Source organism: Anabas testudineus, chromosome 4, assembly GCF_900324465.2.
Source record: "Anabas testudineus chromosome 4, fAnaTes1.2, whole genome shotgun sequence".
NCBI lineage: Eukaryota > Metazoa > Chordata > Actinopteri > Anabantiformes > Anabantidae > Anabas > Anabas testudineus.
In genome coordinates this window covers 5,065,996-5,089,168 of record NC_046613.1, presented here as the reverse complement: position 1 = coordinate 5,089,168, position 23,173 = coordinate 5,065,996, and the positions used below count along the sequence as shown (strand labels likewise).

Genomic DNA, 23,173 nt, shown 5'->3' with positions numbered 1-23,173 from the left:
GATGTGTAACAAGGCAACTGTTTGTTAACCCATTCATAACAATTTATATATAACGAATAAATAATAAATAATACGTCAATGTTGTGTTTATATCGTGTTGCACTGCCCCCGGTGGCCATAAATAACTTAATGCTCTGTTACCAGCTATAAAAGAGTAGTTTTTATTTTTGCACGTTGATTTTATCTTTTACCTTTGATTTTATCTTTTACCGTATGTACAATACAACATGCATGAATTTATTTTTTTGAGAGAGCACAGAGTGAGGTGCAGACCACTGCACATCTTAAATCAATCAGTATTAAAACACATTGCTCTCTTCTCCAAAGTGCAAAATATGATTGTCATTATTATTCATAGACATCACTAAAACAAATCATTAAAAACTGCTCAAATACCAAAGTAAATTAGTATTTTCCTGTAATTATGCTAACTGTTTAAATGTATGTTTTTGAAAAAGATCATATGACTGTTTGGTGTCTATAGTGACAGGTTGATCACATGACTTTATATAGGGAAGCTGAAAACAACAGGATGTTACCATGGCAAAGCTAAGACAGCCAAAATTTTATATGTGAAAACCTCTAGTGACTTAACTTTAAAACAAACTTCTTACCAAATGACTGAAGTAGCACTGTGGAGAAGATAATGGTACAACCAAATACTCAATTAATGCATCGACTTAACCAGCGCAGTTCCCAGAGCTACTTAGCTAATACAGTAGAGCTTAGTATGTGCGTTTCAACTCCTCTAAGCACTCAGCACTATGAGAAACTCCAGCACAAAAGAAACACAAAGAACATCCAGATCTCAAAGTGTTAGTGTCAAAGTGCGCCGCACACCTACTGTACTGGTACTGCATATTAAATGCCATTTTAAAATGCTATTTTAATTTTTCTGCACTGAATTAGACCTATAAAAAATATGGCAGCAATACTCAGCAATGATGCGGATTTACCTTTAAGAGGGAGCAAATTAGGAGAGGAGGCGAGGTGATGTTAGTGCAGCAAATAGCCTTGACTTCCTTACTCCATTAAGACCCGACTAATGGGTCTTGCCGTTAAGATAAATTACCCATAAATTAAAATGGAAAAGGTTCAGTGATTTTCAGCTCTCTATAGCTGGAGGTACACATTTTCAAAATAATTTCACTTAACATCACACCTGCACTTTCAAATGACAGCAAAACATATTTTGACAGAACATGCTATATAAAATACATAAAATGGTCTCTCTTAAAGAAATCCTCCTTAGTACTTTGTAGAATTGTATTGTCAGTGCATGCTCATGTGGGTTCTTGGCCATGCAACCCCTCTGTTGTCTGAAACCAGAGCTTTTGTGTTCTATCTGCTGTTACAGCAGCCATGAATTTTTATTGCCAGATCCTGTGAGATATATCCAGGAAACTGCCATCAGCAGCAGTTTCCACAAGCATGCCAATGGGAATTCCTTTGTGGAGCTTGTGGTACATCCTCAACATGTTAAACATAGTGTAAATGTTAGTTACTGCATAGGCAAGTAACGCTGAGTATTAAATTAACTGTTGCATATGTGTCTGCAATTTATGCATGCTCACCACATTAGTATCATGAGGGAACAATATTAATCCTTCTACTTTTATAAAGCTCCATGCTCAGTATTACTGCCTATTGGACTGTCAGCTGCACTGACAAATGTCTCCAGGATAGAAACAAACCAAACAGAGGAGAGATGGATGTGCTTGTTGTTCTATTACTCTAAGCTCTAAAATGTAGTGCTTTGTGTTCTTCTCATGTATATTATTAGTATATGAAAATCACTGCACGTTGTCAATACTGCTCTATGCCAACTTCTTTATGCTTTCACCTAAACTCTAGTCCTGAAAGTAAAATAAAATAAAAAATAAAAAAAAAAACACCCATACTCAAAACCAGTGAAAATTCAGTATATCTAAATAAGCTGGCGAACATAAATACATGCAAAAGGCTTCTCAATGATGTCAATAGGCCTTCGAGTTTTTAGAGCAGTGTTTTTCACTTCATTGGTTGCATCTGAACTTCATTTCAAGCAAAGATTTTGTATATATGCATCCCTAATGCACACATGTCATTATATGGTTCAATTCTCCCATTACTGTGTGCTATTCTTCCACTATTGCATATTTCTGCTTCATTTCTTTTAACGTTTTACCAATTCCCTCTTTACATCAATTTTTTCTACTTTCTCAGCTTTGTTAAACACCCTGTCTCATCAGCTGTTTCCCACCTTCTCTTTACCACTGCTATTTACTTAAATACCTGTACATATGAAAAACAAAGTGCCTTGTGCACAGACTTGATTGCTCAAGTGCCACCAGGGATTAAATCGCTGAATAATTTCCCCAAGCAAGCAGTAATTTTTTCATTTCAAAGCAAGTGGCCTGACAGGAGCTGCTCCCGTAAGAGACAGCTCAGGTGCCTCATGTCTCGTCACAATCACCATAATAACACTACACATAAACAGCTACGCTCAATGAGTGTTTTTATTAGAATATTTAATATATTACGTAGCAAACATTAATTTTCATACCTGTCTTTATATATTACTGAGGCAATACTCATATTCAATTATGTATTAAGAAGTTCTATTGATCCCAGGATAATAATTTCTGTCTCATTGATATACAATTTTATTCATCAAGATGCTCTAACATCTAATCAAATCATCTGCTGCGTGGGGACAGCCTGTGGAGTCAGCCTGATGTTTTTATCATGTTTTGTTCTGGAGGTATTGTGCCGTGTTGAATGTTCCTACTGACTGACAGACACTGCACATTGTGGTTGCCATGGTGTCAAGGCATAAAAGGAAACGTCAACTAAAAGACAAGCATGTGAGACAACTACTGAAAGTACTGGCATTAGGAGGCAGATTCAGCAGTACCGTTACTATATACCTTTTATCTGCAAGGTCTGTTTTATTGCCAACGAGCATGATGATGACATCACTTCCTCTCTCTGTTCTCACATCGTCGATCCATTTTGACGTCTGCTGGAATGAATTCACGTCTGTTGAGGGAAACAAAGCAGAGGCAAATAAAGATGCTGTTTCCACTCCTGCTCTTTCTGCTCTAAACACAAATCGTAACGCTAGATTTTCAAACACTGACAAGCCTGGAGATGTTTAACGTGAAATCCACTGATTTAGAACAACTTGAGCATTTTGCACTAAATGTTACTAATCTTTATTAGTATTAGTATTTTGTAAAAATTCTGAACTATATCTTAGAGCATTCCAGTCATGAGATAGTAGCTAATACAAGAATAATGCACACAGAACTGAAATTACATAATAAGTCTATTGTGCTGTAAATTCTCATTCTTTGTAGCATGTTAAAGTTCATAATAAATCCCTTGGACCTTGCAATGAGTGTGTAGGTTTGTTTGCATTCACGCAAATGTTCAGGTCATATATTTGATGACATAGACCCAGTGTGTTTTTGAAGGTGAAAAGAAAACGAGGCTTGGGGGGACGGTAACCCTTTTCTTACATTGAAAAACCAGGTTACAATGTCAAATTCATCTCTTGAGGGCAGTCATGTTACAGAAACTGTTGTGGACTTTGCACTTTTAGAAGAGCTCAGAAGTCTCCCCTTTAAAACACCAAGTGTTTCTTCTAATGAGTGGGCAAACATAACATACTAATAATTATTGGTCACTTATTCTTAAGAGAATTTGATGGAGGGGAGGTTAATGTGATTCGTCTCACGTCACTGCTCAGTGGATCCAATTTGGTAAATATTAGGGTGATATTTGTGAAATCTGTCACACTGTTTCACAATTAGTGACAGTGGAGTTTGTTTTTGCCCAGAGGGCCTTTACCAGAAATTAGCTCTGGCCACTATATTGACCGTTAAATGTGTAAACAGAGTAGAACAGCAGCTAAAAAAAACCTTGAGGCACACTGACTTGTAATGTCGTAGACCACCACAGCAACAGTGGAGTCCCGTATATAACTTGGGATGAGGCTCCTGAAGCGCTCTTGTCCTGCTGTGTCCCACAGCTGCAACCTCACCTGGGGTTCAGAGAGAGAAAGCTGAAGAGACTGAGATTATTTAGATAGCCAGAGAGTCTGGAAACAGTAGACTCCCTCCAGACACACAGGCTTATACACAGGCCAGAGTCACACACAGACATGATTTAGTGACTGGATTCCTCATGACGACACTTCCAGGGTTACAGTGCTGTATGACAGACTCCCCAAGTAACGAACTTCTGTAGACAGGTTTGACTCTATTCATCTAAATACTGTATAATATCACAAACAGATGACACTGTTTATCAGTTCTGCAATATTAAGTCTGAATACCTACAAGACTTTACTGAAAAGATGAACATGCCATGCACCACTGACACAACACAAACATTAAAAATCTTTTTCTTGTTGTTAAAAAGCTGTAACTGAGAATCTTACCGTTCGATCTTCCAAGTACATGGTTTTCGACAGGAAGTCAATTCCAATTGTGGCCTAGTTTAGGAAAAGAAGACACATATGGATCAAAATCACTGTAAGTAACATGAAATGCAAACAACAGACAATTTACTAAGGAACTAAACAATGAAACTGCAGTCCCGATCACATCACACACCCCTGAATACACAATACAACACAATCCAGTACAACAGCACTGTGAAGGGAAACTTTTGTGAAGCTTACTGCTGATTACTGGATCAGTTTTTTAAGCTAGAGCAGGTTACAGTATGTCACCTACTAGCGTGCAAATATTCCACTTTAATTATGAGAACAGCTGCGCTATACTGTTTAAATAAGTTTTTTGTGTGTGTGTGTGTGTGTGTGTGTTTATACTGAAATAGGCTCCCTAAATCATATATTTTCCACTTCTAATAGCAGTCAAATTGTTCCCGTTTTGTGTCATGAGGCAGATGGCACTGTGTTCTCTCTTCTAGGGATGTATAAATTCCACAGCCAAGCCTGCGGCTTCCTGCTTTGCTGCCTATTGTGATATCATCGAGTGCTCTGGCTCAGACCAAAACCTAGAAATCAATAATCAACTGCAGATATGGCTTTATTTGTTTACTGAGTTTGTAATGCCAGAATTGTTTGGATTTGGACCTGTGACAAGTGAACTTAAAATCCCACAATAATAAAATGGCTTGATTTGAAAATAATACAGTGCTTATAAAACATTATTGCCTCCTGATATTGTATTAGACAGTAGGCACAATAAATATATGTAACATTTAAAGACATATTGTGACAGGAGAAATGTGTTTGGTCTGAGAGACTGTCATTGACAGCTAGCTAAGATGGATGTGGTTTGTGACCGTGTCAAGTGGTGCAAACAGACGTGGTTTCTAAGTGTACATGGAAGAGGACACGAGCATTAAGGACTGACGTATAGCTATGCAGCAAGCTCCAGGTGTTCATTAACAGCTTGTGTGACCCCAGCCTGCAGTCTTCGGCACTGACCAGCTGGAGTGTGTACTGAACACAGACGACCGGTCAGAACCACCTGTCTGCAGTCGAGAGGATGCAGCTTCCCACTAACAGTTATTCTGATACCATGCACGGATATATATTTTTAAACTACCCACAAAAGATCAAGTAAGTAGGTGTGGCTGTTGTGTTTGTCTATATTAGGCAGTCCAGCAGGGTGCCCACTGCCCACTTTGACAGTACCAGGCATCAGCAGCTTGATCACGCACTCGTTTCCTTGGCGATGCCAGCTCCCACAGTGGACTAACTCAGAGAGTCTGGCATGAGGACAGGACGTCATTTATTCTCTTCTCTTTCACCCAGTCTAAGTTGAACATAAACGGCCTCAAAGATTTGAAACGGTAAAGTATTTGGAACAAGACTGTAGTTATCCTGTCAACAAATTTATATTTTTATGTCCGGTCACTGAAGTGAACTAAAAAAAGACAAATCAGTGTTAAAAGGTTAAAAGCAGACACTTGTTAAACTATAACAGCCTGTGTAAATAACTTCAATTAAAATAAATTACTTAAAATAATTCTAAGAAAACATTGCAATAGCTCATTTGGAGTTAATTATTGACATAACAGCTTGAATTAAGTCAAAAAAAGAAAGATTTAGGAATTATCTGGGTGGTGGCAGAGGTGCTGTAGGCTCTTTCTGGTCCCAGTTTTAAATATAGAAGCCCACACAGACAGCTATACATGAACAGATTAGATCTCCAGAAATTATTAATATTTCTTTTCAATTTTTAACAAGCGCACATCTTGCAAGGCAGACCAAGGCTCTCTAGGGCAAAGAAAGCTTTTAATAGATCTGATGAATTTCACTGACTCTGTATTTAAATACATTATTGACATTTTAACTTTAATACAGCTTTCAAAAAAATATTTTTACCACATGTGAAATCATCATGAAATAAGTGCCGTGTGCAGATATCAGAAGACTGTTTTCAAGAGTCATTAACATTTACTGCTGTGTCCTAGAACCACACATTAAATTAAGAAAACATGCAGAAACCATAACCACCCTATTCTCCATGATCATGGAGTTAAATTAAGCTACAGTTTAATGCAAGCTACATCATATTTGGAGTGTTTGCACAAACACTTCTGTTTTGATCACATCTAGTCACTTGTCGTTTTATGTAAAAAAATTCTTTATTATTATTTCATGTAATTTCATTAACAAACCCAAGAGGTGAACTTGAAATGTTTTCGAAGTAATTTTCTATTGTGGTATTGCAGCTTTCATGTAAGTAGAGAATCCTAATATTTCTTCCACCACTGCTGCTCCCATCAGGACTTTCAAGGTCCTCCATCTGGCAGAGACGTTGATAAACCAACAGACCTTGAGTCACAGTGAGCATACTGGCATTTGCTTACAGCACCACATTTAACAGTGTTTTGTGAACACAACTAGTGTTAAGGTTTCCAGGCACCAGGGGAAGAGATAGATCAGACCTTCTTCAGAGAGTAGGCTGTATTTATTAATATATGTGAAACATAACAACTACACAAGTGGACATTAATAATAAGTCAATTTAAGTCTTTAAATAAAAGGTGATGAATTACAACAGTCCCCTGTCCCAACTTTATTTTAGCAAGCAGCGGACATTTGCTTATATTTAAAAGACACAATAAGTTGGTCTTTGAGGGAACACTGAAAATCTTTTTTTTTGTCACATAAATAAAGGTTCGAACTACATGACAAATCACAGAGTTTAGTTTTTATTGCATTTTAGAAATGCAAAGCAGCTTTTTCATGTGCAGAGTTTGTAATATTAAACCAACCTTCCACCCTGACAGCAGTCACTGAAGCAGTAAAGGTTCAAACAGAGTTCAAAGAGAGCTGGACACGATAACACAGGCTAGAACTGCAACTAAGATCATTTTCATTATTGATTATGAATTGATTTTTTCATTGATGATATAGTGTCTAAAACAGTGTAGCAAAAATGGTAAAAGAAATGCCTGTCCAAGGTCTCTGTCCTGTTCTTTAAATGAACAACTAACAATTAACAGTCTAAAATCCAAAAATGTTCAGTTAACTGTCACCTAACAGAAATAAAATAAAAATAAATAAATAATCCTCATATTTATGAAGAGAAAAATGTTTTGGATTTGTGATTAAAATTTCTTTAATAAATAATCAATTATCAAAATGCTTGCATCTACATTTTCTGATGATCCATTACTACATTGATCACATTGTGTTAACTCAATCCATCGCAGTTAAATAGGGCAGAAAACTGCAAATGTCCTCCACATGTAATGAAGCATTTAGCTAAAATTTAAAACAAAAGTGGGGATGTTTAGCAGCCAGTGGGAAAATGTTCAACATCCTTTCATCCCCTGCTTCACAGATATGAAAGTGTGACTTTTTAGATATTTTTGAAATGTCCAATAAATCTGATTCACCAGCTGCTACAGTAAGAAGCTAAATATTTGGGCAGACAGATGCAGTCACGGCTTGGTGGCCAGGCTTGACTGACAGCTCCACCACAGCTGACAAAAGCGTTCTGCCTCTGGAGTCCTCTGAGCCCTTTAGTATGTGCTGCCAGGCAGCGAGGACGCCTGCCTCTGCCTCTCTCGGCTGGGTGGCTGCTTGATGGGACTCTGCTGCTATAGAGGCAGCAAATCTGGCTCGCCTCACTCACATCCTCCTGCTGACTACAGCCACTACCACGCTTGGTTTCATCTTTCTGATGACCCTAAGCCTCTAAATACACTGCTATACTAGATCTGCTAAAATCTAAAATCTTCACGTAGATGAAAACAAAAACATGCGGTGCCTGGAAGCCATGACTTCATAAATCTTCTCACCAGGAGAGATGTCTCCTGCGGGCTCACATCTCATAGCATTTCTCCACTCTCGCTGGGCACATCCAGTCTCCCCTCTGAGCAGCAGCATAAACACTCAAACTGAGTTAATGCATTCAGCATTTTAATTAATACTCAAAGGTCTCGGGAGTTGAGCTAGAAAAAGACTGCAAAATCATTTACAGCCCTACCTGTCACTGAGCCAGGCAGGAAGAGGAGTAGTATTAAGACAGGGGGGAGATGGGGGCGCATACACAAACACACCGAGGATAGACTGAGCTTTGTCTTTGAGGTCGAGGTGTGGCTACAAAGCAGAGATTATTGCAGTGATCACAAAGTCATTAATCCATACAAAACCAAAAAGTGAGAGCGAGAAGTGAACGAAGAGGTTGTTTTTTGTCAGCACAGGGTTAAGGGGTGGATTTAAATAACTTTGTCTTACACACAAATAAAACAACCATCTGATTTTCATATTCCTCCCTGGCTGTTGCTATCACACAGTGCACAGGCCATTACAATTTTGTAATGCAGAGCCTGACATTAAACAGCATATGGGACATTATTAGATAAGCAGGTGCTATCTGTCCGGCATCCGTCTGCCTAGCCCGCTGCATGCCCTATTAAAATGGGAGGACAGACAGTGTGGAGGAGGTCTCTCTGTCCCTTCAGACCTCTTCACTGTGGGGCTGCTGTAGACGGCCATTTGTCTAGAAAACCAGATTCCCCTATGCTTCTCAGATTCACTGCATTTAGAGCCGACTTTGACGGCTGCTGGATTTCACAGACATAATTCTTAAAGCTGCATTCAGATTTGGAGTTACAGCAGCAGCCTTGAAAAGAGATAGACTGCAAATGCTCACTGCAGTCACTCTAGGTAGTGGTACTGAGGAAAGGGTTACTCTCTGAAAATAATGATTGTGATTGTGTCACATATACTGTCTGTGCATTATAGAATGTATTTATAAAGATATTATAAATCAACACAACTGTGCCCCCTGCCTCCAGTGGCCTCTATTTGTTTACATTCTGCAAATAGTCACCATTATCATTATGCTGAATTTGTATTAGCAGTTCCTGTTTGCAAAATGTTTCTTCTTCTCTTTTTTCTCCTGCTATTAGTCTATACTGTAATTTTGTACTTTATTCTATAAAGTTATTACTTTGTGGTATTTTTACCTTTGGATGCATTTATTTCTATGCTGCTGTGTCAAATTATGCCCTTTGGGGATGAATGGATTGTGAATCTCATCTATTACTATGATACTACAGTAAAGATAAAAATGTAATATTTCTCAGGCAACTTCTTCATTTACCAGGATCATAATTATTTTTAAGAGTATTTTCTGACATTTATCCACACCAGACATCTGTAACCATGCTCTCTGTCACACTAGATATAATATAATAATATAACACTTTGACAGCTTCAACAAAAAGTGAGAAATTATAACTCTGTAAAACAAGAATTGATGGCAGAGCTGCTGTACTGGATTGCATTACACTGCACAGGTGTATCTAATAAAGTGGCCAATGAGTGCAGACACATTGCTCCACTCTACTATCAGCTAACTATTCAGCAAAAACTCATCACATTTATCAAGAATCAGTGAAGGAATGAATCTTCTTCCCCAGAAAAACACTGACAAACTGTTCCAATAACTCCACTTTCTAGTCATGAGTCCACAGCTCAAATATAAGCCTGTTTCACACAATTTGTGAGAATGAGGTGTTTAAAGAAACAATATGAATCATGGAGATTCTGCAGCTTACCAACACAAAATATATGAGCCCCAACAGCGGGTGTGAAATATCTGGTTCTGTAGCCTTTGGTGACTTATGAATGTAGAAATATAAGAGGATACTGTGAAAGCACAGCATCGCAGAGACAATTTAATCCACTCACAATGAGCTATCCAAATCTTATTACAGCACAGCACTGTACTTGTATGATCACTGGAGAACAGAAAGCACTTTCTCTCCTTTAGTGGGTTAGCATGATGCAGTAAGGTTCAAGAACACTCAGTGTTGCTACACTGATGATATAAAAGCTAACTTAATACAAACTGAAACATACTTTTAACTTGTTCAACCATCAGTCTGTGTAGAGGACATTGTCCACTCCATGCCCAGCCACTTGTAAAGCAAAATGTCAACATTTTAGGGAACAACTCCCTGTTTTCTGTCAGGGAGTCATATGGGAAGATCAGTACCACTCTCTCACCTGTCTGTTATATATGAAGCAGCAACCAACAACTGGTTAGCTTAGCTTAAGTTAGCACAAACACTTTAATGCAGGGAAATAAAATACAGGGGCTTTAGGACGTTAGTGGTCACAACCAAGGAACAGTCTGCCACATAACCCCTTTAGAGCTGAAATTGTTGTTACTGTCCTCTTTTGGGGGTTTTATGCTAAGCTGCTGCCGGTGGTTTTAGATTCCACGGCCAATAAAGAGAGCTATCAATCTCCTTATCTGGCTGCCTGCCAGAAATGATTAAGCGTTATTCCCAAAGGGTACAACTTTAATAAAGTTAATAAACTTCTCTTGGTGATAGACTGTCAGTTTTATTTATAGACCATTATCCTTCAGAGAACAAGAAAGAGGAGTCAGATTGAAGCAGTAAGGAAAGAAGAGGTGCAGCTCAGAGCAGGAACCGTGATGATCCTTGGGGACCAAGGTAGATGACTTTAAGGCAGGGCCAGACTTGGGCTTGGGCTTATAGGGATTTGTCTGTCAAAAAGAACATTATTAATTCTACTGACCTGATAACAGGCGTGCTGGCCAATTTTATACCTGACGGACATGTTCGTTTCAGCGCAAAGATGCTGTTAAATAAAAGCAACAACTCCTAGAGATTTTACATAGTTGGTTAAAAGAAGTCTGTCTAGATTTTCTATGGACTCACCTGTCCTACTATATACATTACTTATTTATCATTCATTGAACATCAATGGTTATAGTTCATTGCACTGACTGGTGCTTTGTGCACTTAAATTATTATTCTGTTATGGACAAATACTATTACCAGAGAATGATAAATGATATTCAATGACAAATTAAGTTAAGCAAAACAATAGTTACGCTGACTCTGCTTCACCTTCATTTTCCCTCATATCTTTTTCTACAGTTCCTAATCTGCTTATAGTTTCTCACAATGCACAGAATCTGTACTGTATACTCCCTCAGTAAAGAGCCTGAGTGAGTTCACACACACACACACACACACACACACACACTCTACAGTATATGAGAATGGGGGCACTGAAGCTTTGTGAGATTTATTTTTAATTTCTTTTTTATTACTTTATAAGTAGATATTTTCTGCTTATAAAGCAAAAATATTGCAGGTTTTATTTAAAGTTTGTCTGTCTGCAGATGCTTACAAAGACCTCTATACTGTAAGTGCTGTAGCTGCACAAGCAACGTTCTGTTTTGCTTCAGAGGATTGGGTTAGAAATAGTGATGTCCTGAGGGCCCATGATGCTCTTGATGCTGTTTAGTTCAAAGGTATCTGTTTTAACACCCATGCTGGCTATAACCAACATGGCCAACATTGATGTTTAAACAGACACCAACAACAACTTCTAAATTTTACACACAGAGACTAAAATTGTTATTTTTTGTAATTACATTTCTTTGATTATTATACTAGTGGATAATTTTACTTGGTCTTGGTGGAGTCTTTCATTTATGCATTTTACTATCCAGAGAAAGGCGTACGGCACCGTGTAACTGATCAATAGTGAAAAAGACGATCATAATATTCACTCTCACTGCCTGCAGTATCACTTACCTGATATGTGTTGTCAAAGCTGTCATACATGAACCTTGTGATCAAAGACGTCTTTCCAACTACAAGAGAAGAAAAAGACAATGCATTAAATGACAGACAAGAGGCCTAGTTTTCTTGCATTCAGGCGCTCAGTGAACATAAAAGTGGGACTGGTGGTTATGATATCTGAAAAGCCTTTCACTTCGCCCATGGAGCCTAGTACTGTGTGTACTGGTGACTGGGAGGTCAATGGTGGCCTCAGATCTAGATCTAATTACACTGCGGTTGCTACTATAAGAGTTATATGTTCCCAAAACCAATACATTTGCCATTTAATGAATTAAATAGGGAGAATTTGGAAAGGAGGTATCTCACAGAATTATAATAAACTTAAGGAAAACTTCAGTTGAAAGACTGACGGGTTTTCCTGACATTTACAGTTGCAGTCAATTGCAACTAGATGCTAAGTTTAACAGAATCCCATCTGGTTGCTTTAAAGCCAAAAGTAATTATCTTACGTGTAATGATTGGGTCCTATATTATCTATCAACGTCAAAACGCATGTGCTTATTTCCCAGTGAAGCATTTCTTCATCCATGCTTTTCACATGAGATTGAAGTAGGCTAGGGTTTTCTAATGGGAAACAAAAATCTTAATTATAATTAATTGATAGCATTGCTGTGCACCATACGTACCATGCACATACATGAATCAAAATATAATGCTAAGCAGGTCTGATCAAACCATGCGTACAGTCTTGTGAAGCAGATTAGCAGAGTTTAATATTTCCTTTGTTAATTGGTTCATTAGTTGCGAGTTAATTATGACATTTTTCCCTTATTTGACAGAAGTCAGTCTAGAAAGAGTAAGGAAGCAAATGCAGAGAGAAGAGGTCTCTCGAACGGTGGTAGGTTGTGAAGTAGTTCTGGTGTAGGGGCCAAGCTGCAATACTACAACTTCCCATATTTGTTATGTGACATACACCGATCCAAAAACCATCTTCCCACAGACATTACTATTACATTACTATATAACACAATTTGTGTTGTAACCCTGTGTTTGTTTGTTTTGTTTTTTTACTTGACAAGTAAAGTGAGTTATTGATAGGTGCAATTGTTCTACAGATTTCTCCTCAGAGATCCTTAAGGACTCAGTTGTGGCTAAATGCAGTCAAAATGGACAAATAAATACACTGTTCGTGGAAAATTACATGTAAAATATGCGGAGCACATTACTCAGGGGATGATTAGTAGACAGTAGATCTGCTTTGAGAAATAGTCTGAATAACAAATAAGCAGCACAAATACATCTATTCATGCTTATCAGCAGCAATTCTAGCAACTAAGACCTACTATCACATACATATAAGCAACTCAAGTAATATTGGCTTGAAAAATCCTGAACTATTTCTTAAGCCAAGGGTCATCCAAGTTGTGTTTTGGTTTGTGGCTGAAGAATCACTGAGAAAACAGATAACTAATTCCAGATCAACTAAATAATAGAAGCATACAGCATTTTATACCAGAATTAATTTCTTAAAAAAAGGGGGGGGGGGGCTGACTTAGATAGATTGGGTATGCATGATTTTCTGATATTTTTTACCCTCAGTGGTTTTATAAGTGAAAGCAAGCAAATCACATTCTCTTTTTATATCCATTTAGCATCAGTGCTGACGGTTGGCTGAGAGCCGGTATCTTATATCACTCTAACTCCAGTGGAACAGATCCAAAGTGCTATAGTTAAGTCCAATCAGTCAGTCAACACTAGGCAGAAGCTGTACATCGCTGACTACCACATTTTATCACATCTTATAGACTCCTGACTAGCAGACCTGAACTCATTCATCTAAGTACACCACCCAGTCCTTTCTCATGCTTGCTGTCAACCCAAATCTGTTGATTTTAAATGTGAGTGAAGCCAAGTTCATTATTCATGTTAAAGAAATGTGCTGTGACTGAGCATTCAAAATTTGCAGCCACCAGCTCACTCAGTAATCATAATCTGTCCTTAATTTACAGTTCATCAAACGGGCACCCAGTGGCAATTGTTTACAGAAAGAGTTTTAATCAGCCAGACTAATTACATGTGTCTCTGCCATCACTTGGTTTCTGTATCTGCAAGGCAGGATCTGACGCTCAGTTACTGATTATGCTAATAATCTTATGCTAATTTATCAATATATCATCTAGCTTACTTAACCCCTGAGCTTATCCCACTTTATACAGACATCAGCTTTAAGCTGTTCTACTAATTTAGTCATGGCTTATTTGGACCACAATTCTGTGCATATCAAGCTGCACTATAAGCAGTATTCTGCCTTTAACAACTATCATATACATATACAATATCATTTTCGTATAGTCAGGTAGTCAGCTGACCTCATTCTTTGGACACAACGTTGCTGAACCTAGACCTGACAAACTGCAGCAACCCCAGATCATAGCACTTTTCCAGCTACATTTCTTCCTTCAAGACGATAGTTCCCCACTATCCTTCCAGTTTTTAATAATATGTTGGACAGTTCTTAACCCAATTTTAGAGGTTTTATCAATCTCCTTAGATGTTTTCTTTGCTTGATTCATGCCAATAATTTGACCCATCTGAAACAGATTAACATCTTTTCCACGACCACAGGCTGTGTCCAACAAGTACCCACAGTAATTTAATGGTACATCCAAGGCCAAAAGTTAGTGTAACATTTCCTTCAGCCTATGGTTACAATATCCTGGTATGGCTGTTAATTTATGTTAATCTTTTTTTAAGGCTTGATTATAAGAAAACCCTTTTGCAATTGTATTGCTCAGCTGAGAACAGTTGTAATAATAAAGCAAACAAGGGAGCATGTTGGAGCATGGTTCCAATAGGTACCAATAGGCAGATATGAAGAAAGAAAGAACTTTCATTAGGGACCCCTCAGTCTATTGTTGGCCTAAGAAATGAAGGCTACTCAATGCTAGAAATTGCAACAAAACTTAAAAACTCTTATCATGCTGTTAACAACTCCCTTCAGAGAGGAGCACAAACTGGCTCTAACAGGGACAGAAAAGAGAGTGTGAGGCTCCGATGAACAAGAAGAAGAAGACAAGAAGACAAATATCTGAGAGTGTGTAGTTTTTTTAGGCCCTTAACTGGCAGCTGCACTAAATAATACACATAAAACACCAGTGTCAGCATCAGTGAGCAACACTGAAGAAAAGACGGATGCTGGAATTCATGGCACAATTGCCAAGAAAAAGCTCAAACTGGCCAGTAAAAATACTGAGAAGGGCAAAAGTACAGACATTGGACACTGGAAGACTAGAGGAAGGTGTTGTCTACAGATGAGTCCATGTTTGAGGTCCTCAGATCAAACAAAAGAATATTTGTCACAGAACAAATGAAAATATGCTAGAACAGTGCTTAACACTTTAAGTCAAGCATGGTGGAGGCAGTGTGATTTGCACAGAGTGGAAGGGACCTTGAGAAAGGAAAGCTATTAAAATTGACAGCTAGAGTGCCTAAGGTCTACCAGGCTGTAATTGCTGCAAAGGTGTTTTGATGAAGGAAAAGTTTGAAGAACACAGTCATCATTTCCATCAAAATCATTATTTCTAAGTCTGACAATATTTTTTCAAAACAAGTGCAAGTACAAATAATGCAACATCAACTACAGACAACCTAATGTTAAAACAAGCATTTCACCTTAAAATTATGCATAATTTTCAAGACATTTTAAGTGTTTTTAAGACTTTTTAGGGCCTAATGTTCAGACCTATTGAACTTCAGACTTGGTAAGGACCTTCTGAAATTCCAACACTATGCCTGGTGCTCAGTGGTCTTTAGCTTCAACCACATAGCTACATCATAACACATTACTTTATCATGTGTATCCATTAAATGTACTTTTAAAAGCTTGGTATTCTGGTGCTGGTATTCCCGGTTTCATACAGGTTAGGTGGAAATATTAAAAAGTATAAAATTAAAAACTCACAGTTAATGTTAGACAGCTAATTCTAACTAATTGAACAACAAATGTCATTTCAGCTGTCAAAGTCATTTTTACTGTCATTATCCAGAACTTTCAAACATTTATCAACCAACACCTGGTTTCAAGAGCTAATAGGACAAAACAATCAATCTGAATATTACTTTGAGGTGTTTTTGATTTTTCACTACTTTCACTTCATAAGTGAATCAATAATTAAAATGATCCATAACTGCAGCTCTGCAGATTGGAATTCAACAATAACTTGAATAAATAAACCACATACTGTATTTTCATCATGAAAGGCACAGAACACTTCTGAGAGAACAGAACATGGAGGATTGAGAGTCTGATCCAACATCCTTGCTGCTGACTCATCCTCCTCGACCACTAAGCAACACGAGACAGGACTCTCTGTGCTTCTCAGTCACTGCTGAAAGCTTCAAAACTCAGGGGCAGACAGCACAGCCTTATTTCTTCCTCTAACTCAAGCACTATTTGACAGAGTGCTATATGAACAAAATCTGAAGTGACACCAGAATTTCCTCCCCAGAGAGGCAAGGTGTATCACAAGACACTGATTTTGTTTTGAAAAGAGTATACGGTGGCCAATAAATTATGTAACATGTCGACATCCAACCTACAGCAGTGAAAGCACTCTAAAAAGGCTGAACTGAATGTGAACTAGTATTTAATTTTTGTCAATATCGTCAGTTATAACTTCAGGTCTGTTTGTGTGAATTTAATTACTGGGGTGGAAGCAGGAAGCTTAGTTATGCTCATGGCTGCAATAATTTGGTGAATTTTCTGCTAGGCTAAAAAGAAATGATTAACAAGGCAGATTTTTAATTACAGTTCAAAATTAGCTCTGTATTTCTGAGCATTTCCCCCTCCTAATCTTTTTCTTTTTTATTTTGCCATTAAAAACGAATGCTATTTTTGACATTATGATGGAGTTCACATTATTAGTAGCTTTAGTGAAACAAAACTGAAATCCAGAGAAGGAGCAGAGATAACACAGCTATAACGTCTTTTCATTCAGGTCGTAACAGAGGTGTGTTCTCACAGGGCAGAGGAAACTGTAGCTTATTAAATTTCAAAAGCAGGGATAACACTGAACTAAAACAGAGGTTCAGCTATAATTTAACCTGCCTGGCGACAAGCAAACCTTAAGCAGAAATAATCAAACAATCACAACCACTTAAGAGAATCAAATGTTATGGATGGTTGCCATCTTCTTATTTGGATTGTTTGGACATAAAGATGCAGTGGCAAGAAACTGAAAGCATTAATTTGTCATAAAATGTGATCTGATCTCTATCTAAGGCAAGAGTATTATGTTTACACCAACCATAAAAACCTCATAGTGCTACTGGAAAAAGTATGTGAATCCTTGGAATAATGACCTCAAAAAACCTAAACTGGAGGGTGTGGACTAGAGCTACTTTGACTGACAAAACCTACTCAAACTATTTGAGTTTGCTCCACACAAGAAGAATATGCTTATGTGTTTAAATAAAGCTGGAAAGAATTATGAAGTGATTTCAAAGACTTAAAAAGAAAATTCACCAGTCTAAAGTTAGACAATTAGTTACAATTGGAGACACTTTGGGACTGTGGTGACTCTATCAAGAAGTGGGCAGCCAGTCAAAATGACCTCAAGAACACAACAAACACTCATTAATGAGGTAAAGAAACAACCCAGAGAGACAGCCAAAGATCTGAAGGCATCATTGGAACTGGCCAACATCTGTGTTCATGAGTCTACAGTACGTAGAACATTGAACAAGAAGGGTGTCTATGGCAGGACACCATAAAGGAAGCTGCTGCTTACTAAAAAGAACATTGCTGCATGCCTGAAGTTTGCCAAAGAGCACATCGGCACTGCACGGAACGGTATTGGTAGAATGTTTTGTGGACTGATGAAACTATATTGAACTATTTCGAAAGAACGCACAGAACTACATTTGATGTAAAAAGGGCTGGCATGTCATCATGAAAACATCTTCCCAATCATAAGGAATGGTGGAGGAAACGTCAAGATTTGGGCCTGCTTTGCTGCATCAGGGCCTGGCCAGCTTCAGTGATTGAGGGGGAAGATGAATTCCCAAGTGTTTAAAAAAATTCTTCAGAAAAATGAGAGAGTCTTGTGGAGTAGCCAAGTCAGAGCTTAGACCTCAACCCAATAGAGATGCTATGTAACAACTTGAACACACGAGACATTCAAAGAATATGACAGAGCTAAAGCAGTTCTGCAGGAAGAATTCCAAAAGGTTCACATACTTTTTCTTGACACTGTATGTCCTCTAATACACATGAAGAGGTTCACTGTGTTCTTATCACGAGTGTATAAAAGGTTGAGAAAAGGTTGAGTTGTTTGCTGCAAAATTACATAACATAGATGGTACATTGTGTATTCACTTCAGAGTGAAGGCAAAAATGCTACATTTGTTGTTAGTGCCCAATTTGTGTTTGATGAATTCTCCCACTGATTCCTGGCCATCTGTGCAAATGCCTCATCTTGACATTTTTTTTTCAAAAAACAGTGTCTGAAACATACTGATTACAGTCACCCTGTAATCAGTATGTTGAATAAAGAGTAGTAATTCCACTTGTATAAATGGTCATCTTAATAGTACTACTAATTCACCCGAACTGCAAAGCTAACATGCAGCTGTTAATAAAGACCCAGGGGGTTTATTCCACAAAAAGCTCATTCACTCTGATCCGCTACTGGACAGGGAGATCTCAAAATTAATATGCTAATGTTCCCTTCTAGCATTACTTTAATTGGTAGATTGTCTAGACTGTGGGGGACAAAATGATGCATCGTTTGTAGTGACTCCTTGACACTGTCACAATTAAGAGCAACGCAAAGACAGAACAGAGTTAATAAGTGCTTTTGCCACAAGCCTGAATTTTACTGTTAAGTGGAATAACTAAAGCTTTGTTACTTTTGCTTACCGCCACATTCATGATTACATATAGCTTTACTCAAATGTCTGTGGTAATTTTAGAGGGTTCTCTGTTACGTATCTGCAATAGAGGTTGCATAAGGCATTTTAATCTTTAATATCGTTATGCAGCACTGTAAGAACTTGACATCATCATCCTCCATGCAGACCTGCAGTAAGATGAAGTTCATATGCTGGCATAGAAATACAGTATCATTTAACAGGGTATTCTACTGTGAAGAGATGCTGTTGAGGACTTAACTATCATTTATTTTGTAACGGAATGAAAACTTGTTAATATTACCCCAAATCCCCATTATTTAGTTGACTCTCACATCAAACATCTTCATCATGTTACTCCTGTGAATTACTATTGTCTTTCCATAGGCGGTGGGACATCAGAGAGACAGAAAAAAAAGAATAGTCAGAGCAACACCACAATTAAACGTGCCACCTTCAAGAAGGAAAATTACTCCCTGCAAATAATCCACACAAAATCTACTTTATTAAACTGACCAAAAACTTAGAAACAATAAACAGCAGCCAAACAATAAAAGGTGTTTCTGAGATTACCTATAGTTTGCAGAAAGTTATGAGATAACACTATAGATAATTCAAATATATCTTTTAAATAAACCATTTTCCTGAAACCTCTCAACTCACTTGTGAGCAAGCTATGCAAACTGTTAGCAAGGTCATTAGCTCAGAAAGCTTTATATTGCAGCTTGAATGATTTCTATTTTAACAATATAGTGTGTAAAATCTGTGGAGTCTTTTAAATACATTCCAGGCTACTATATAAATATTATCTACTGATTCACTTTACTGTTTTGCTATTGCAAAGCACTGATAACAGTTCATGTTATTCAGACTAATGCATTTCTCTGTATAACGCAGGAACATGTAAATGCCAATCACACCATACCTGCATGTGATATACAATCACACCCAGAGTACCCAGCTTATTGACTGCTTAATAAATATTAACACAGATAAGGGATGCTTGCCTAGTGTGTTTCCTATTACAGCCTTGGTTTTAATGAAGTCTCTACTCAGTGTGATGCTTCAAAGACTTTGTGGAGTGAGTTAGCAACATGAGAGCCAATTAACGAAGAGAACTGAGCACCTGCTGCTGCACAACCTGCATTTTCACCGCCAGGACTTCACTGGGCATCGTCAGCAGACACATCATTAAGACATGTCTTAAGCGCTCACATTGCCATTTTATGACACATTAGGCTCACATTAGGTTCTGCCTATTCCCTCAATTTGCGAACTGTGGAACCATAAAATGAGTTAGTTAAGGATTCTCTCATCTCTACACCTAAACAATCACTGATGAAAAAACAAATGTGTGGCAAATATGCTAGAATAAAATCAATGAATCCCTACAGTTTATTATAATAACTGCAGATGACTGTAATAATCTGATATTTTGCAGTGTTGTATGTATCCTATAAAAAAAGAAAAATACTTTTGAGGACATCACGACCCCGTTCTTTTTCAGCATTAAAAAACATCTTATAGTGTATATCCTATATGTATGCAAATGTGTTTAAGAGAAAACACTGAATAGAGTCATTATGGTTGATGCTGTAAATTAATTATTCATAGGTTACAGTTATTTGCAGAAGTTGGAGGCCCCTGGGCAAATGACATATTTTGTTGATTTCTGCAGTGACAAGGAGCAAATACATCCCCTGCAGCAAAAAAGACACAAAAAACAAATAATTGTTGCCTGTGCAGTACCTAGTTTATCCACTGATAGCTTGACATGGATATTTAGAATTTGTTACCATTAGTGTAATCTATTCTTACATCTATTGGTTCAGTGTTTCTTGTGCCACTGGCTGCCACACATCTCCAAAGAACAATATTTCCGCCACCAGATTTAATAGTTGGCAATATTTTCTCATCAAAAGCTGCTCTCTCTACACTGCCCCCTTCCAAATACACCTTGGAGGACTGCAGCCAGAGAGCCCAATTTTAACCTGCATATGGAATATATTTTATCCAGATGAAAGGATTCCTCGCATAGATCCAATTTGTGCATCAAAACTGCAACAACACCCACATGTCAGCTAAACCTGAGAACCAACGTTACTGCCATTAACTTGTCAAACCAGCATCAATTGCCTGGGGCCCTTGTCAAACCTTGTTTGACAAGTTAAAGTCTTAATCTGTTCTGGAAATGTCATCAACTCCCAATCTCTAAATACCTGCTTAGTCCTAAAAAGTCAATTAAGAAGAAAAGCATTAATGAGTTGTTATTTAAATAAAAGGGTGCCCAAATATCTTAACTTTAAATTTCCAACAACTACTTCTTTTTCAGCTGTATAATGAGTTAATCATTTATAATAATAAGTTGTGCATCCACTCTGGAAGTTGTGTGCCAAGCAGCCAGGTAAACCCACTGCTGGTCACTTGGCAGCAGACATCATGGAATACCCTTGAGAGCTTGGTAACCAATCACAGCATGACAGTGCTCTCTGCATTGGTCTGGCTCCCTCTCACAAGGAGGTGGATAAAAATAAAGCATGTGTGTCAATGCCCTGCCTTCGCACGGCACAGAGGTGAGAACTAAATGGAAAGAGGCAGATATGTAATATTTATCAATGAATGAAGGAACCGAGAAAAATAAGAGGTTATTTATGATTGCACATGGCGAGGAAGGAGAGCACAGAGATCTGAACAAGATACACTCTGCATCTGTGCATTTGTTTATTCATAAAGAACCTGCCTCCAAATGAACTTTAGTACAAGCGAACAGATTTCGCCAACCCTAACAAAACAAAAGGAACGATACAAATCTTTCTGAATAAAAACTTGATCATAACTATACAAGCAAAGATTGATTAGCTACAACTGAGTTTAATCTATTCACCAAATGATGATTTAAAATAATATTTCTATGTGGCACAAATTGCCCACAAAGGTAGTCAGGAGAGGTACAATCAAGCGTCTGCTGCTGGCCACTAAGCAACTTCACAGGAGAATCTAATGATCACATCTCTGTTTTGAAATTTTTTATACTCTATTATACTACTACTCCTTTTTAATTTAACTATACTTTACCTATATTTTAATATATTGACAAAATGTCTTTGTGTCTCAGTCAGTCACTAAATCCCAAAACGGATCGTCTGCCAGACTGCTGGACTTTGTTTTATCATCACACACCTAGAATTATTTGTAATGCAAACACACACCTTATAAAGAAATTGAAATATGAACTCGAACCAGGACACGTCCATTAACCAATACCTCTGAATAATGGATGAATGTGCTTTCAAACTCAACAAAGGCTGAGTCTCCCGTGCACGCATAAAGCACTCGGAAGGCCATTTCAGCACATGTGCAGTCTAATGAGGCATTTGATGTTACTAAAAGCAATAGCAACACACACACAACTACTAACACGTAACCGGTAACAGCATATCCGCCAAGGTGTGACACCAGTTTTGAAATATATGACCCTTGTGGTGTTTGCGATTGCCCTGGGAAAGAGACAGAAGTCATAAGTCTGCTGTTTGAGGCCAGCGGGCTTGCAAGAGACCAACTTGGCGTTTTAATGTTTAAATTAGATTCCATTCTCACAAGGCAGAGAGCAGCTGGAGGCTGAAGAAATGAAAACAGCATCCTCTCAGAAAGAGGGCAACGCTATCATTTACAGTCTGCCAGGCGTACAGTGTGTTGTACTGTTTCCACGGCAGATAAAATCATAATTACATTACACTCAGCACAAATTAGCAGCTGTGGGGTTGACGAAGCAAATTTATGAAGCTAACTGTAAATGCACAGGGACTGTGAGTAAATCTCATCGCTGAAATTAAAAGCAGGTGTTCAAACTGTCCAGAATACACAGTTGCTCATCATCCTGGACCCCAGTGCAGAAGAGCAGAGGCACCTTTTAACAGCACTACACATGCAAACTATGGATCACCATCTCTGACCAAAACCAACTTTTACCACCTCTGTTAAACAATTTCATGGGGGAAACCTTGTAATCAACACTCTTACACACACACACACACACACACACACAAACACAGCCAACAACTGTACATGTAAGACAAAAAGTGTAAAACCATTCACAAGTAAAAGCATATTACTGTATATGTCGTATAATCAGGATCCTGTATAACATATCTTACTACAACTTTAGGGCTTTCCCCATTTTGAAGTGTGTCTATTCAGATTTCCTATTTTAACA

General features: G+C 37.9%; 1 protein-coding gene across 2 annotated transcripts in view; it reads right to left on the bottom strand.

Moving 5' to 3' along the window:
- rab6ba (RAB6B, member RAS oncogene family a) overlaps positions 1-23,173 on the bottom strand; it is a 41,270-nt gene that overhangs the window by 8,807 nt on the left and 9,290 nt on the right. The window contains exons 2-5 of one of the 2 annotated variants that reach the window (XM_026346136.2): positions 12,064-12,122; positions 4,427-4,480; positions 3,922-4,048; positions 2,910-3,021 (exon numbers count right to left, since the gene is read on the bottom strand). In XM_026346136.2, the coding sequence (XP_026201921.1) occupies positions 2,910-3,021; positions 3,922-4,048; positions 4,427-4,480; positions 12,064-12,122 (352 nt within the window). The remainder of the gene's footprint in view (positions 1-2,909; positions 3,022-3,921; positions 4,049-4,426; positions 4,481-12,063; positions 12,123-23,173) is intronic. The other variant, XM_026346137.2, reaches the window with a different exon arrangement.